This window comes from Octopus bimaculoides, chromosome 25, assembly GCF_046866305.1.
Source record: "Octopus bimaculoides isolate indiv1 chromosome 25, ASM4686630v1, whole genome shotgun sequence".
Classification (NCBI taxonomy): Eukaryota; Metazoa; Mollusca; class Cephalopoda; order Octopoda; family Octopodidae; genus Octopus; species Octopus bimaculoides.
The window spans coordinates 23233128-23252442 of record NC_142952.1 but is presented as its reverse complement, the minus strand read 5'-3'; the positions used below and the strand labels follow the sequence as shown (position 1 = coordinate 23252442).

Here is a 19315-nt window from a genome sequence, read left to right as displayed (position 1 = left end):
CTCGGGGAGATTCAGCATGACACAGAATGTGACAAGGCTGATCCTTTGAAATTCAGATGCTATTCATTTTTACCAGTTGAGTAGACTGGAGTAATGTACTCAAGGACACAATGTGCCACTAGGAATCAAGCTCATCATGAGCTGAATACCATAACATCTAAGCCACGTGCATTTGCTTGATATATACTCTACTAAATAAATGGTCCTATTAATAATCAATCAAATATTCTTTTTCATTCATTTACATGAAACATTGTCTATATAACTGCAAAGCTTCTCTGTAATAATAATTGATAAACTTTGTCATTATAATCATCATTACAAATCCTATAGCTTTTATCACTCAACTTTGTTTTATTGTAGAAAGACTATGAAATTGAAAAACTGAATCAAGAGTTGAGTTGTTTAAAGCATTATTATGCAAGCAGTGAGAAGCTGTTTTGTAACAAAATTTCTGAAGAGTTTTCAGGTCATCAGGGCTGGTTGAAGGATAATTTACAGAAATTGATTGCAATTTTGAAACAAGAATCATCAAATAAAAGCTCTTTTGTTCATGAAGTGGAAGTTATGAAAGGACAGAGTAAAGAATTTTCACAGTTAAAAACATTCTTGATGAAAAATTTTAAAGATCTCGAAAAGAAGTAAATAATATTAATTTTTAGATAATTATTGTTTGATTTTTGCTATTTTGAATATGTTTTTTCTTCTATTTCCAAAAATATAAAATATGAATTAAAAAAGTTTGCAGATGCTAGTATTGCTGTATGGTTATGAAATGGTTATGAAGTTTGCTCCTCAATCACCTTGGGCCAAAGTTCAATCTCACTGTGTGGCACCTTGTACAAGTGACTTCCGCCATGGTCTCATATTAACTAATACCTTGTGAATGGAATTTTATAGATAGAATCTCATGACTGCATGCATGTGTATATATATTCATGCAGAGAATTGATACATAAACATAAAACAAGCTTATAGAGCAACATCATCATCATTTAACACCATGCCTGCATAGGTTGGACTGTCTGATAGGGTCAATCAAACCACAGAGTTAAATCAGACCCCAATGTCAGCTTTGGCATGATTTCTATAGCTGGATGCTTTTCCTAATGCCAACCACTTTACAGTGTATACTTGGTGCTGTTTTATGTGGTGCCATCACTAGTGAGGTCACCAATTAATATGCAGAAGAAAATAAAACAGGGAAAAGGAAAGAGCTTTCACATCTGAGTAGGAGTATATTTGAAAGGAAGGGTGGAGGTGGCTTTTATGCCAGGTGTTGAAAGCTAAAATAGGATAAAGGAACAAGTACAAGTATTTTGCTATAGACGAGATACATGGCTTTCCCACATGATGCAAGGGTGGGTGAAAATATCTAGAAGGGAGTGCTGAAACATAATCACAAGATACAAGAAGGCAAGTATAAAGGAGAATACAGACCAGTGGTCCTGAAGTGGGGTCTATATGGACCCCAGTTGAGAAAGAAGTTGCTCAGGAAGGAGAAATTGCTAAGTATCAGTATAGGAAGTGTGGGGAACAAGAATATCATTATATTTATAGATTGATCAGAAAGCAAGGAGAGGTGCAGGGTGTGACAGGGGAGAGGATGGGAGGATGATGACCTATGACAGAGGTGAGGGTCAGAGGTATATGAAGGTGGCAACAGTGATTGGTGTGACAAAGGTGAAGGAGTATAGACAACGGATGAGAGGTGGTTGAAAATGATGACAGAAGAGGGGTTAAACATGTTTGACAGACTAAAATTTAGCTTTGAGGGGAGGGAGAAATTATTGAAAGGCTGAGAAAAGGGGATGATTGGTGGGAAGTAATATGAAGAGGGATAATAATGGTCTCAAATTTTGGCATAAGGTCAGCAAGTCTGGAGGAAGGGGTAAATTGATTACATCAACCCCAGTGCTCAAATGGTATTCATTTTATTGACCCCAAAAGGATGAAAGGCAAAGTCAACCTCAGTAGAATTTGAACTCAGAATATAATGATGGCTGAAATGCTGCTAAGTATTTTGCTCTACATGCTAACAATTCTGGCAGTTCCTGGTTGTGCTAAAGTCAGAGGTGAGGGGTGAAGTATGTGCTGATTCTGCTCTCAAATGACCTCAGTAGCTAGGTCGTACCACTATTAGAAGAATGATGAAGAATTGATGTTAGGAAGATGAGATGTGTGTGGAAGTAGTGGGGTTCATGATGTGGGCAAATTAGGTGGAGTGCCAAGTATGGACTTCACTGTTACTGTTGGGGTCTCTCAAGTACAACAACTTGCTGATCAACTGCTCTTTTGTCAACTCTTCCATGAGGCTCAACATTTTTAGATCAGCTCTTACTATTTCCCACATCTTGCCGGGTCTCCCTCTTCCACATGATTCATCCATTTTAAGCAATTGGCATTTATTATACAGTTGTCTTCATTCACATGCATTATATGACCAAAGCATAGTTTCTGCATATACCTCACACTATATGTGAAACTTGTGCTTTTCTACTTATTTCCTACATATCTATGTGTGTGTGTGCATAAATATCTTACACTTTCTTTATCTGCTCTAGGAACACACTAAGTGTATATACTGTGAGGCATTGGATTGGTCAGTTGTGTCAATCACAGTGTAAAGGTCAGGACATGTTACTCTTGTTTTGTTTTACTGACCAGCTTGTTCATATATGATGGACATAACCACCCTCTATAATCTCAATGAACTTAGCTAAAGTGGACATGGGTTAGTCCACCTTACTCTGTAATGAGGATAGGGTTGGTTTCCTCCCTGGACAGGACAACGGTCTGTTGCAGGATTATTCCTTTTTGCCAGCTGAGTGGACTGGAGCAATGTGAAATGAAGTGTTTGGCTCAAGAACACAATGCATCACCTGATCCAGGAATCGAAACCACAATCTCACAATCATGAATCCAACACTCTAACCACTAAGCCATGCATCTCCATGGATGGACAAGGTATTAATTTACCAAAGATAGGTGTGGCTGTGTATAGGCACAGGTGGGACTGTGTGGTAGGAAGCTTGATTCTTAACCACATGTTACTAGCTTCATTTGTATTGCATGACACCTTGGGCAAGTGTCCTCTACTATAACTTTGGGTTGACCAGTGCCTTGTGAGTGTATTTGGTAGATGGAAACTAAAAGAAGTCTGTCGTGTGTGTGTGTGCACGTGTGCATATGCATGTGTGTGTGTGTGTGTGTGCACGTGTGCATATGCATGTGTGTGTGTGTGTCTGTGTCTTTGTTTGTCTTCCACCACCACCACTTAATGACTGATGTTGGTTTGTTTACGTCCCCATAACTTAGTGGTTCGGCAAAAGAAAGCGATACATTACATACCAAGCTTTAAAAAAATAATAAGTACTTCAGTCGATTAATTCATCTAAAAATTCTTCAAGGTGCTGCCACAGAATGGCTGCAGTCCAATGACTGAAACAAGTAAAAGCTAAGTAGGAACATTCCACAGTGTTGCTCGTCACACAAGCTAAACACATGGCCCAACTAATCTGCTTCAGATAACCAAAATAACCAGCAAGAAAACAAATGAAGGTTGTCATCATGCATTGTACAACCTAAGGGCTTTCCTTTTGTCCTTTCCATATTGCATCAGAGTCTTCTGGAATTTTTGCCACCTCCACCCCACCACACAATCCTTTTTCATCATGGAGACTATCTACTAATAAATGTTTGAACTGTACATCAACCACATTAATCAGAAAGTGACTGAAAATGTGAGCACTACTCACGTCCTTTGCTAATTAATTGATGACAATAATGATAATGACTTCTTTTATTATATTTCATTTCTATTTTTTTTAGACAAAAATTAATATAGTTCTATATTTAAGAGATGAGGAATTATGTACATTATTTACATTTGACGGATATTTGTCCTCATCTTGTTTGTTGTTAACACGTTTTGGCTGATGTACCTTAGGAATGAGAACCCAGGTTCAAAATTTCCCCAAGACACCTGGTGAAGGCTGGAGGGTATATCAGCCGAAATGTTGTTAACAACAAACAAGATGAGGACAAATATCCATCAAATATAAATAATGTAAATAAGGTAAAGATTAACATAGACCAGGGTTCACCAAACTATGGCCCACAAGGTCAGTTCATCCAGCCCGTGAGGTCAGTTCATCCAGCCCGTGAGGTCAGTTCATCCAGCCCGTGAGGTCAGTTCATCCAGCCCGCTGCGACTCTGTACCTTTTGTGTAAGGACTTGCATTTGCCTCTGGTATGGCATCCGTGTTTGGAACAACTTATGTCTGTGAGCAAACATTTTCAAATGTGAAGAATGTGAAGTCAGCACATCAAAGTTGACTGATGAACATTTGAAAGCAATTCTGTTGGCTGGATGCAGCAATTCCAAACCAAATATTGATGATATCTTCAAAGTTAAGCACCAGTTTCACAAATCTCACCAACCTTTTTTGCTGCTTAGTTTGTGAGATTCGGATATGTGTGCTCTGTCTGTGATATAACCAGCTTACTGCTAATGTCGCCTTCTTTGATAACTTTTTGGTAAATAAATTCGTTGGTTGTCTTTATTTTTTGTGTGTTCACTGTATTGTATTGAACAAAATGGTAATGCAGCCCACACTCATCATTCTCTCAGTTATCTGGTTCGCCGAGGAAAAAGTTTGGTGACCTCTGACATAGACAGATAAATAAATAGATAGATAAACAAACACACACACACACACACACATATCTTTTACTTGTTTCAGTCATTAGATTGCAGCCATGCTGGGACACTGCCTTGAAGAGTTTTTAGTTGAATGAACCGACCCCAATATTTGTCTTATTACCTTCGTCAAGGAAGGAGGCTATGTTTTCATTGGTGTCAGTCTGTCTGTGTGCAAAATAACTCAAAAAGTTGTGAACAGTATTTGATGAAACTCGCAGGAAAAGTTGGTAATGACACAAGGAACAGATGATGAAATTTTGGTAGTGATCCAGGAATTCTTATGGATTCTTGAAGGATTTTTCATTTGTTATATTTACTTTACATGAAGTATTACAATGTTACATTCTTTGATTATCTCCCTCGAAAATACGTTCATTGTTTCCACATAACCTATGGTGGTGTTGCTGTTTCCAAAGTTTATTTTCGTTTCTCTATTAGTAATTTTACTCGTATATCTATCTTAAAATGAGCTGCTTGGCGGAGGTCTGCAGACAAGCCTTGACTAATGGGATTGACTCAAAAAGCTCAGGCTTTGCTCCCTCCACCGCTGCTGTGAGCTCTATATCATCTGTATGATGTAGAAAATATTCCATCAACATTGCCCATCTTTAAAATTCGTACGAGGCTTGGCCCCTGTGCCATCTGTCCACTACAGAAATGTTCGTGTCGTATCACAACACTATGACAGAACTATTTCACCTCAATTGGCCCTGCACTCTTCAACATCGTACCAGACACACATAAAGGAGGAAAGTGACTTCACAGCATTCAAACGATCCCTAGATGATTACCCACAACAAATACCAGATAAACCAGATGTGTTTCTGAAAACAACAACCCTCTGCTTGAATGGGCTACTGTTCCTCAGAGCTGACTGTGTATCTCTTCCAGGTGGTGCTATTAAATTAGTCTGTAACCTTTTAATCAAAGCATGACAACGTGGGTAGAGGCTGATATCTTAACATTTCTGATGGTCTTAAGTATAAAAAAAATTATTAAAGATTTATATAGAACTACATTCAGAGTATGCTTATAAGCTATTGTGTTTAGACCTGGTTTCTATCCTCAAACTGTTCCGTTTTGTAGATGCAATTTTTTTTTTTTTTTTTTTTTTTAATAAAGCACTCCGAAATTAGAAAAATCAAAAATCTGCAACAATCTCGGTCCCATCAGTATCGGATAATGGATTTTCAACTGTGTAAAGAAACTGATTGTGGTGATTGTACTTTTGATGGTGATTGTACTTTTGATGGTGATTGTACTTTTGATGGTGATTGTACTTTTGATGATGATTGTGGTGAAAGCAGACAGTGCTGATGATGATGGTTGCGATAAGTATGGGAGGAGGTTAGGTTTTTGCCAGCGTTGGTTTGGGAAATTGGGTGATTTTCAGCATGCGTGTATATGGGCGGAAATGCGCTGCTTGGTGGAGGTCTGCACTCTCTGAGTGCTTTTCTAGTTTTCTTTTTTAAGCCTGGTATTTATTCTATCAGTCTCTTTTGCCAAACTGTTAAGTTACAGGGACTGTAAACACCAATAATGGTTGCCAAGCTGTAACGGGGTCCAAATACAGATGCAAAGACACATGCGCACACACACACACACACACACACACGCACACGCACACACATCTTGATTCATATACAATGGGCTTTTAGTTTCCATCTACCAAATCCACTCACAAGGTTTTGGTCAGCCCGAGGCTATACTAGAAGACCAAGATGCCACACAGTGAGACTGAACCTGGGACCATGTGGTTGGGAAGATAAGATGTGAAATATCAATCTTCCTTCGGTCTCATTAGAGATGCATTGATTGATTATCACTTTAATAAATGTCAAGCTGGCAGAATTGTTAGCATGTTGGAGAAAATGCTTAATGGCATTTCTTTTGGTTCCTCTACATTGAGTTCAACTTCCACCAAGATCAACTTTGCCTTTCATCATTTTGGGGATCAATAAAATAAGTACCAGTTGAACACCAGTAATCAACTCATGCTCCATCCCTAAAATTGCTGGCCTTGTGCCAAAATTTGAAACCATTCATTAGAATGAAGCTCAACCATAACCATTTCTATTTACATGTTTCTTTTCTGAGTATTTCTTTTCTTGTATTCTTTCATTTACACAAACCTTGATTGTTTTAGTGTGCTTTGTCTAAACTCTTTCGTCACTGTGAGCTCTTCATCAACTTTCTAATAATAATAATAATAATTAACCTTGATTGTTTTGCTTTCTTTATCCTTTTTTTAATTTTTTTTTTTAGAATATTATCTTCAACAGATGATGTGCTACATCATTCTGCTAACACATTGTTAAACTTCAGCAAAAGTGTCTCCTTAAGGTTTGAGCAAATACTGAAGAATTGTTCTAAAAACTTTGAGGACAGTATACAAAAGCAGTTTGAAAGTAACGAGCATTACCAAGAGGAAAATATTGAAAATCTTATCAGTCAGAACATAAAGAATAGTTACCAAGATTTGCAAGAAAAAATCAATAGCATGTGTGAAATACAACATGTCTCATTTCAAAAAATATCAAATGAACTTTATCACATAAAACAGAAAATGGATATTCTATCTCAAAACATGACCAGTGAAAATCAGAAATTCATTTCTGTAGTACCCTGTGAAAGAGACTTCAACATCAAGCCTTATAATGCTGTTAACAAGAAGCATATTGACAATGATAATCGATTTTTTGATATACAAAACAACAATGTAAATAGTAATAATTCTTTGAATGTGATTCCTTATAATCCCGGTCAGTTAAGAAGGTCTCAAAGGATCATGTCTAACAACTATAATACACAAGCTCAGACATCAAATCTTTCGCAAGTGGTTGACTTGAAAAATTCTCAGTTGGAAACAACTAAAAAATTGCAAGAATGTTCTCAACCAAATTTGAAGAATTTCCAAACTTTTCAAACTTCAAATACTTCATATCTGAATCCTGTTTGGAAGTTTGGCAAACAGTCAAAAGTCATTAATAGAATGCCTAATCAAGAAAATGAAAATGAATATTTTAATACTCCAGAATACAACTTTAAGAACAGGATGTAAGTAAATACTTAACGATAATCATAAACTAATGCTTTGTTTTATTGGGCGGGTGGATGGGGTGGTGGCAATAAAATAAAGTTCTAGATAAGTACTGGGATCACTTTAGTTAACTGAGTTCAAATCCTACCAAGGCCAATTTTGTGTTTCATTCTTCTAGGGTAATCATCATCATCATTGTTTAACATCTGCTCCCTATGCTGGCATGGGTTGGACAGTTTGACATGGAGCTGGTTAGCAGGGAGCTGCCGGACTCCAACTGTCTGTTGTGGCATGGTTTCTACAGCTGGTTGCCCTTCTTAACACCAATCAACAAAATATAAAACACCAGTAAAATACTGGAGTCGATTTAACCTTTAGCATGGTGTATGAGTTTTCTCCCCTCTCAGTGCTTTACAATGCACCTTCAACAACAGGGAAGAAAACTTGTACAGCAACATGATTTACATTCAGCGTGCTAAAGATTAACTGACTGTTTCCCTCCTGGGTTTAAAACAATTATTATCATGTTGGTAGATTATCAGACTTGAAAGAACATCGAACAAAGTACCTTGCTACATTTCATCTGACTCTTTATATTCTAAGTTCAAATCACACAGAGACTGACTGTGCCTTTTATCATTCTAGGGCAGTATTTCTTAACCATCTTTTACCTATGAACCCCTTTGATTATTGTTTTACTTTCATGAACCCCCATAGCCATTTTGATGTTTAAAACTAGTTTTATAGATATGTCTTTCAAAATACCTATTCTTTTTCACACATTAACTTGTGTAGGCTTAGCTATATAAAATGTTAGAGAAGGAAACCTAACTCTTTCTTGTAATAAATACATTTAAAGCAAATTTTTTTTCATGCATCTTTAAAATACTACTATGGATCTCTAATTTACTGTTTTACTTGTGTGAACCAGAAAAAATCTTATATGGACCCTGGTTGAGAAACACTGTTCTTGAGGATCATCATCATCCAACGCCTGTTTTCCATGCTAGCAAGGGTTTGACAGGAGCTGGTGAGCCAGAGGACTGCATCAAGCTTCAACATCTGCTTTGGTATGGTTCCTACAGTTGGATGCCCTCTTTAATGTAAACAACTGAGAAGGGAGTCGTAGTGAGAAAGATGACTTTATGCCAGGTGGTGAGAAGTTAAAGCATGATAAAGGGACAGGAGCAGGTGTTTTGCTGTAGGGGAAATGCATTGTTATCCCAGTTGGAAAAGAAAATACCAGTCATGCACTGGAGTCAATTTACTTTGATTTAAGTCTCTCTTAAATTTCTGTGCCTGTGTTAGAAATCATCTTTGTTATTACTGAAGTGAAATAGAGACGTGATGTGGAATGGACTGTGACTATGAAACTATCAGTTCAGACTGTTTCAACAGTCTGTTGTTGGATGGTCTATTATTGGAGGATTCCCTCAGTTGTTTAGATAAGTTTGAGAAATAATACAATGTACAAAGCTGCATTAAAAAACTGGCAAGATATCATATAGACATTAAAGTTTGTCTCAAACCAAGATGCCTATTTCATTATAAACAATGAGATCAACCTTAGAATATGAATGCAAAATATGAGATGACAGAGGACTGAGATATGTGGTGTATTACTGTACTTGAGAAAACAGAATTGGGATCCTGAAACCAAAGTGCTACACAAAAAATTGGTGTGGGTGCTGATGCCACATAAAATACACTGGTGACTGTGCCATGTAAAAAGCACCCAGTACACTGTGTAAGGGCATCCAAATGTAGAAACCAAGCCAAAACAGACTATAGAACCTGGTGCAACCCTTGGCCTTGCCAGTTCCTATCAAGCTATCGAAACCATGCCAGCTTGGAAAACAGACATTAAATGCTAAATGTTAATGATGTGTGATAAAAGTTGATCTCTGTATGATTTGAACCAAGAACTTTGAGACAACAAACTGATAACAATTTGTTATGCTGTTTTGGCCACCTACACTACTATTTTACTGGTTTCAGTCATCGGACTGTAGCCTTTCTGAGGACATCACTTTCAAGGCTTTGGTTAGCTTGAGACTCTAGCAGAAGACACTTGGCCAAGATGCCATGCAGTGGAACTGAACCTGGAACCATGTGGTTGGGAAGCAAGCTTCTTGCCACACAGACACACCAACTGTTTTTTCCCCATGCATCTAATAAGTTCAGGAGTCTTAAGGCTGTGAGCAAGCAGAATCATTAACACACTGGGCAAAATACATAGCAGCATTTTGTCTGTTTTCATGTTCTAAGTTCAAATCTCTTCATCCTTTTAGGGGTCAGCATAATCGACTTGCAACCTTCCTCCAAAATTGCAGGCCTTGCGCAAAAATTTGAAACCAATATGCTTGTGAGTTTTTTTATGTAAGGGGACGCAACTCAGTAGACTGATTTATCCAGCTTAGAAACACCAACAAACGCATATATAATGTGTGTGCACATACAGGCACACCTCACCCTATGTCGTTAATTGGTTCCAGGAGACACGACGTAAGTCGAAAAACGACTTAAGTCGAATTAACTTCTCTCTAGGCTAGCTAGACTAGGCCGAATTTACTTGTCTCTAGGCTAAACGGATAATAACCATTCCCATTATTTACATTATTTAAATTTGACAGATATTTGTCCTCATCTTGTTTGTTGTTAACACGTTTCAGCTGATATACCCTCCAGCCTTCATCATGTGTCTTGGGGAAATTTCGAACCTGGGTTCTTATTCCTAAGGTATTTTTCGATGTTATTATTATTATTATTATTATTATTATTATTATTATTATTATTATTATTATTATTATTATTATTCAGGTAACTACTTGGAATCGAACTCAGAACCTTGGGGTTAGTAGCCTGCACTCTTAACCACTACCCCATATGCCCACATGCATATGGCGTAGTGGTTAAGAGTGCAGGCTACTAACCCCAAGGTTCCGAGTTCGATTCCAAATAGTTACCTGAATAATAACAACAACAACAACAACAACAAAAATACCTTAGGAATGAGAACCCAGGTTCGAAATTTCCCCAAGAAACCTGATGAAGCCTGAAGGGTATATCAACCGAAATGTTGTATTAACAACAAACAAGACAAGGACAAATATCTGTCAAATGTAAATAATGTACATAATTCCTCATCTCTTAAATATAGAACTGTAACCATTCCCAGTTCTTTGCTTTCAGTAATATAGCATGATGCTTAGCACTTTCACTATGAATTCTCTAAGGAGCCATGGGGGCAAAAAATAAAGTTACAAATGAATGAGAATGAGAAAGTAGCCATTAAACAGACATAAACAAATCTGAATTCAAAACCAGTGTGGGAATCATGGGTGATAACGATGCCTAACGGTAGATATTGGAACTACAGTGCAACATGAGTTCTGAAAGACTGATAAAGAAGACAACACAGCTGATTTCATGATTTCCTTCACTAAGCTACACTACTTTATGGTGTGTATCTTAACATTTACTATACATATGATTTTATATGCCTTTATTCTTATTCATTGTACTGTAACATGATGTTATGTGCTTTTAACAGTTCTGTAGTGATTTTACAATTCCAATATTTGTGGCGGACAGATGTAAAGTCAAGTAAAATGACTTAACTTGATTTTTATTTTTCTATATATTATTTTTGAAAACCGATGTATAATTGACAATGACTTAAATCAAAACGACTTAAGCTGAGGTATGCCTGTATTTAAATACATCTTATGACAACCTTGCCTCTCATAAGATATAATTTCAAATGGTTCACAACAGGAATGACATCTGGTTGTAAAACCGTGTCTCAGGAAATCCTTCCAACCCATCCCAGCATACTAAAGCAGACGTTGCTGATAATGATGATGTGAAGATACACATACACACATGATTGGCATCCACATGACCACCCACAAGTCATTGGTCATCATGAGGTTATAGTAGGTGACATTTGATCAGTGTACCACTCAGTGGGATTGAACCTGGAACCATGCCTATCCCTATGCTTACTGCTGGGATTGAAAAAAAGTTTCTTACTGAAGAAAGGAGGAGATTGTATGATTTCTAAAACTGTTTTTTTTTTTTCAAGGACATTAACAGTGTATGTGAGATGATTTAACCCTTTTAGCATTCAAGGCACAGACGTGGTTGTGTGGTAAGAAGCTTGCTCCCAATCACATGGTTCCAGGTCCAGTGTTACTGCATGATATCTTGGGCAAAGTGCCTTCTATATAACCTTGGGCTGACCAAATCCTTGGAGTGGATTTGGTAAATAGAAATTGAAAGAAGCCAGCCCAAAGTGTGTGTGTGTACATATAATATATATATGTATGTATGTATGTGCATGTGTGTGTATGTATACACACACACACACACACACACACACGCACACACACACACACGCACACACACACACACACACACACACACACACATATACATACCCAAACACACACATATATATATATGGTTCAGAGCCAGTTCTGCCATAGCCTCAAGCCAACCAAAGCCTTGTGAATGGATTTGGTAAACAGAAACTGAAAGAAGCCTGTTGTATGTGTGTGTGTATGTGTGTGTTTGTCCCTAATCACTGCTTCACAACTGGTGGTGGTGTATTTACATCCCCATAATTTAGTGGTTCAGCAAAAGAGGCCAATAGATTGAGGACCAGGCTTTAAAACAAATCAAAAAAATCAGAAGTATTGGAGTCAATTTATTTGACTAAAAGTTCTTCAATGTAATGCCCCAGCATGGCCACAGTCTAATGACTGAAACAAGTATAAGGTAAATTACCCTACCAAATGTATTGCTTATTTATTCATATTGTTTTGAATTGATCATGCACTGTCTTGTAGGTTTGAGATTCTGATGATCTGATTGTTTCTCTTTAGAATAGTAAGGTAATTGTGAAGGGCCAAATATGGATGGTTTAAATATAAATCAGAATATTTGGGCCAGATACAGCCAGTTTAATTACGAAAGGGTTAAACCTCTCACTCTGAGCACTCAACTTGATGGGTGCATCATTTGTAATTCTTGCCATTTGCCACTTGAAATTAATTAGCTACTAAATAACAAGGAAGAAAAAGATATATTAAATGTATTTTAATGTTTCTTTCCTTTTTCTGTTGAAGATCAAAGAAAAGAAGGTTTAATTATTTGATCAATGAGGAAAATGACACATGTTTTGATCAGGTAAGCTGTTTGTCTAATTGTATTTCAATAGTTTTACTACTTATACATACCTGTACCCACCCCCACATAACAAAATAGGAAATTGGAAAGTTTTTGGTATTATTTATTCACCATTACACATGTTTCATTTCCTGATAGGAATTACAAAGTTTTATATGTTAGATAGGCATATAACAGATTTCCTACGTTTAATTTAATTTTTCTGTCTGAAGAATTTCTAATCGGAAATTCCTTACATGTCTATCTAACATGTAAAACTTTGTAATTTCCTATTAGCAAATGAAACATGTGTAATGAAGAATAAATAATATCAAGAAATTTCCTGTTTTGTTATACAATAACTCTGCAAACAATATGTAAGGGAACGACCGTGCGAACTCAGAAAAGGAGAAATGGTGACGAATGGAAAAACAGAGGACTCCTTTTATTTAAACGCGTCACACGGTCGAACACAAAATATATTTATCGAAGATGATATACATGATATGTTATACGACGATAACATAGATGACCAGTAATGAAAGACCACAACCGTATTAGATGAATAACAGAGATATTTATTATGGCGTTAAAGATGTATGTCTGTGTGAGAGTGTGAATGCGACATATAAGAACATAATCAAAGACAGGCCGTCGTACAAAGAAAAGTGTGTATGTGAGTGATACATGTGTGTGTATGTTATTACAGCAGAGAGAAAGAGAGTCAATAACACGTGAGCAATTATATACCAGTTCTTGTGTACACTATAGGAAAAGTTCTGTATGTGAAATTGGGGAGGCTGAGTGTGGCAGAGCTGATCACTAGTTGTGATGTCGTGGCATCGATGCTGGGCCGTGATTCTTGTTATACAGATGTTCGTCGTTTGGCAGAGCTTATCACTAGTTGTGTTTTGGCTTCGATGCCAGGGCCTTGAGGACAGACGTTTATCGCAGGCTGAAATCTCTTGTCTGTTTATTATCGTGGTGAAGCTAAGTCACCTAACAGAATCAAAGAGAGAGAGGTGGTTTGGTGTACATAGTAAGTCGTGTTGACGCTGGTGGTGTAGAGGCTGCTTGGTAGTAATCGTGTTGGTCATGACGATGGTGCTGGTTAGTAGTCGTAGACTCTTGTTGCTGATGTGGCGACGGCGGTGGTCATCGTTGGCTGGACAAAGCTGTTGAAGTGGTCGCTGGCTGATTGTTGCTGCTTCTGTCGTGTGGTACACGGAACAGTCTCTAAGAGAAACTGAACCGAGACCAATTTGTTGGGTATGAGTTGATCTATTTATAGCGAATTATTGGCTCACCTGATATCAGAAATATACTCTATCACGTGACCTTATTAAGGGCTGTGATTGGTCAGTTTGCATTCTGGCGGGAAAGGTTCGAAGAATTTGCCGCTTCAAATAATAATCAGTCACGTGATGACAAGGCTGGTGTTTTCCCCTACGTTCGCGTTAATTTATATTTAAATGAGAAGAATGGCGATAGTAGTATTGTATCTAATGGCGGTAGGTAGTTTCACTACAAATATTTCCATAATTCTCAATTTTGGTATATATTTTGAACTAACATACAGCAACAACTGAGACTACTAAATATATCGTAATGATGGAATAAACAGATGTAAATCCCAAACAGTTGGGATTTACCCTTACTACCTACACTATGTATGTATGTATGCATGTATGTATGTATGTATGCATGCATGCATAATAATTTTTATGTTCACTTTTCATGCTAGTATGCATTGGACATGTTACAATCTAAATCAGTTCTTACATGGAGGTCCCTGCCCTCTTAACTGGGCTGGAGCACCATATCTTGCTCAGAACATTCCATATTTGGCAGTCTTTCAATGGTTGGATGTTCTTCCTAACATCAACCACTTTACAGAGTATAGAAGGTGCTTTTTATCAAGGCGCCAACACTAAAAAGGTTGTAATCTTAAGACTAAAAAGTTCTCTCCATCTATGTTATTTCTAATCCTTGACTAACCACTTGACAGAGTGTACTGAAGGCACTTTATCATGGTAACAGTACTACTGAGAATGCCTTGTGCTCTGTAAGAGTAAGAAGTCCTTATTAGGTTTAGGCATGGTTATGAGGACATAAACACACCAACACCAGTTGTCAAGCAGTGGTGGGAGACAAACAGACACAAAGACATATACACACACATTTATATATACATGACAGGCTTCTTTCAGTTTCCATCTACCAAATCCATTCACATGGCTTTGATCGGCCTGAAGCTATAGTAGAAGACATTTGCCCAAAGTGCTATGCAGTGGGACTGAACCCGGAACAATGTTGTTGAGAAGCAAACTTTTTGCTACACAGCCACACCTCTGCCTATCTCAAAATACTGAGTACACTGATCACTCCTCTTGTCATACATTAATCTCATCGTTTTCATTAATGCTTCTCACTTTGTAAAGAAGCAGATAAGTGAGGAGAGACATAGAATTGTGAGCTCCCTTTTGTTGTGGTTGAGCTCACAACCACCTTTCCTGTGCTTGTGTCATGAAAATGCACTCAGTACAGCCTGTCTGATGCAAAGTTGAGAGGACTCTTTGGTCTTGCCAAGGATATTACACTTCTATAGTGGTGGTACTATGAAAAAACAGTACCCAGTACATTTTGTAAAGTGGCTAGTGTTAGGAAGGGTGACCAGCTGTAGAAAGCAAGTTAAATGAAATACAAGGGAGATGAGGTTCCCTGACCTAAGTTAGTATCACTAAATATGTGCTGCTTCCAACTGTGACCATTGTCCACACCATGCTAACATAGGACAAAAGACGATGATGATGAAGAGGAGGAGGATGTATGTGTGTGCGTGGGGGGGATATATATGATTACACAAAGTATGTTGATCAGCAAAAATAAAAAAGGAGTATAAATCTATTTTGCAGTTACCTGAATTAGAAAGCCAAGGATCATCTCCAGCTATTTCATTCATGGAACTGAATATTCCAAATACAACAAACAATGGTTAGTTTTATCTTAATTACTTTCTTGTACTGGAATGCCAGAAATTAAAACGATACCTCAACTGTTATCATAAAACTATGATATATTATAAAATATATATTTATTGGTAATCTATATGCTTCTTAAGACACTAAAGAACATGGCTTTGTGATGTTGACCTTCTAACTTTGCTGTTTTGGATTTAGTCCCACGGGCGGCATTTTGGGCCAGAAAACCATCAGAAAGAGAGACCATCTAGGCCCTTGAGTTGTATAGTTTAACACCTTAACCTGACCCTTTGCTACCTTTAATGAAGTCCACTCTGTTTCAAGAAGTCAAAAAAAGGTCTCCAATCTAAGGATAACTTTTTCCCTCCAGTTTTTGGAGGTCTTGAGTAATGACAATAAGCATTGCCCTTCCTAAGGACTTACCTTTGCTCAAATTTCAAAGCAGTAAGCAGATAAAAAAAAAGTTATGCTCTCCAGTCTAGTTACTTTATCTGATATTATCTTTCTCCCATATTATCTGATCTGGTAACTATACTCAAGCGCAAAGTGGATATAGGCAATGCAGAATAACATTTTTTTTCCAAGAAACAACAAAATGTCAGCTAGATCAATGAGAAAGCCTCTATACCAATCATGGACAACCTGTTGCCTGTGAGACTTTCTGAATGGAATGCTTAAATGAAAAATTACCTTGAATTTTCATAGTAGTGCAGCTTGTTTGATGAAAAGAACCATGTCTCATGCAGCCAACTTCTTGAAAAAGGTTGTCCGTGCCTGTTCTATACAGTTACTCAATTTGGTAAACATACAAGCCAAATCTCTCTCAAACCTTTCGCTACTGTTTGTCAGGATGTGTAGTATGGTCTTCAACCAGAGAATCATACACCAGATTTTAACTCAAAATTTAGGTAGTCCAATACCTTATTTAGTGGGGTCTTATATTTCTCTATAGAACAAGAAATTATTACTTACAGTAATAATTATCCAAAAGTTATCATCATTGTGTCAGTTAATTAATACAGTAATTAAGTTTTGTTTCTGTTCATTCTTAGATGAAATGGAATATAATAGCAGTATTTTCCACTTCAACCCAAATTACAGTTTAAAGGTAAGCAAAATATATATTCCGTCTCCTACTGTTTCCACAGATATCACTTCTTGTTTAGATATGGGCTGCTTCCAAATATCATGGGTCTGCAGCATGTGATGGATTGTGAAGAGGTTAACAAAAGTTCAACTGAGTCAACAGTGCTTCTTGCATTGCTGCTGAGTGGAGGAATCCTAGAAGATCAATGGCCTGGATCACCAAGCTCTGTCAAGAGAGTAACTGAAATGCATCTATAGGGGCAGCGTCCATGGCTGTGTACTCAGCTAATGAAAAATTCCCTATGATTCAAGCTCCCAATTCAAATTCATAATAATGGAATTGGATGGCGACAGACAGTCATGGGAATTGGTGAAAGCAGCATAACCAAAGATAGTTTAGATTGTAAAAATTTCATTAATTCAAAAAAGCCAAACCTCAACTTCTAGTCTCTCATAAAATAGATGAAATCTTAGCTGTGGAAGCAATAATTACAATTTTGTTACTGGTAAAATAGTACAAGGCTAATGCTACAGTTATTTTCAGCTTGTACCTGGATTAGAATGATTGAGTGCATTTGGACATGACAAGACCTTCCAATGCAGAGATAGCCCTGGAAGGAAAATTCTCCTCTTAGACACGCATGAAACAAGATGGACTATGAATGATGTTTTTTCTTCTGGAACTATCTCTGCTGCAGTAGATCTTCTCACATTCAAGTGCATTTGAACATATTGGATATGACTTTATATAAATATATTTATGGCACACACATGGCTGTGGTCATAAGTTTGTTTCCCAACCACACAGTTTTGGACTCAACCCCACTATGGTGCCTTGAGCAAGTGTCTTTTACTATAGCCCTAGGCTGACCAAAGCCTTATTGTTGAATTTGGTTGATAAAAACTAATTGAAGTCCATCATATATGTGTGTGTGTGTGTGTGTCACTGACTTCTTGTTTAAATATCACATGATGTATCCTTTGTTTCCAATCTTCTGTGAAAACATGTCTGGTCTTGTGGAAATATTATCTTGAAAACAGGTGAAGGTTGGCAACAGGAAGGGCATCAGGCTGTAGACATTCCACCAGCATGACATTTCATCCCCTTCATGCGAGCATAGAAAAGCGGACAATAAAAATGATGATGATGATATTTCATTCAATGCTGCTTCATGTGACATTATTTAAATAACATTCTCTTACAGTAAAACCATGGCTGTCCTTGCATACAAGCGTATCCTCTACATTGCTTTACAAAACTAGCCTTTCTCTTGAGGACCAGAAAATACTTCAGTCCCCAAGAGCTGCTGATGGTCCAAATAGAGTATTGCAAAGTCCTGTCCATCACAATGGAATTGAGACCCCAAAACCAAGGTGCCACATAAAGCATCCAGTACACTCTAAAGGGTGGTTGGCATTTGGAAGGACATCCAGCTATAGAAACTACGCCAAAATAGACAATGGAATCCTGGTACAGCCCCTGGCCTTGCCAGTTTCTGTCAAGCTGTCCAACCAATGCTAGCATGAAAAACAGACATCAAATGTTGATGATAACGATCAGGGATAGTGCTGCTGCTGTGTACTCTGATGTCCTGGATGACAAATGAATACTTATTTATTCACATTGGTTTGAATTAATCATGCATTATCTGGTAGCTTCAAGATTTTGATGGTGTGATTGTTTATTTTTAGAATGAAAGTGTAAGGTAGGCATGAGAAGATACATCTGGCTGATCTGAACATAAAACAGAATATTTGGCCCGGATTGAACCTGGCACTCCATCGGTTACAACAACGAGGGTTCCAATAGATGCAATCAATAGAACAACCTGTTCGTGTAATTAACGTGCAAATAGTTGAGAACATGTACCCTTAATATAGCTCTTGGAGATTCAGTGTGACTAGGCTGGTCCTTTTAATTACAGGTACTACACACAATTGCCAGCTGAGTGGACTGGAGCAAAGTGAAATAAAGTATCTTGCTCAAGTATAAAATGTACCATTGTGAATCAAACTCACGATGTAACAATCATTAGCTGGATACCTTAACCACTAAGCCACATGCCTTCACTGATTTGGGCCAGATATGGCTGGTTTAAATGGAGCATTAATGGCATCAATCTCACCAGTCTTGGAGAGCTTGCAAGAGTCATGGGCTCTGTCCCTTCCATCAGACTCAGTAAGTAAAAAGGTCAAAGAAAAAAACCCTCAACCTGCTGAAATTTTCAATCAAGTCACCCCCATATTACATCCAATCATTTTAAAAAAGGGAATGCCACATTGACTATTGTGGTCCTAGATACAGTGTTTGAAGTATGACATTAACACATG

At 37.5% G+C, this 19315-nt stretch overlaps 1 protein-coding gene across 1 annotated transcript in view; it reads left to right on the top strand.

The window, feature by feature from the left end:
- LOC106872916 (uncharacterized) overlaps positions 1-17431 on the top strand; it is a 50705-nt gene extending 33274 nt beyond the window's left edge. The window contains exons 7-12 of the mRNA XM_052976282.2: positions 364-641; positions 6971-7762; positions 12878-12938; positions 15833-15911; positions 16951-17006; positions 17297-17431. Of these exons, the coding sequence (XP_052832242.1) occupies positions 364-641; positions 6971-7762; positions 12878-12938; positions 15833-15911; positions 16951-17006; positions 17297-17431 (1401 nt within the window). The remainder of the gene's footprint in view (positions 1-363; positions 642-6970; positions 7763-12877; positions 12939-15832; positions 15912-16950; positions 17007-17296) is intronic.
- The last annotated feature ends 1884 nt before the right edge of the window (positions 17432-19315 follow it).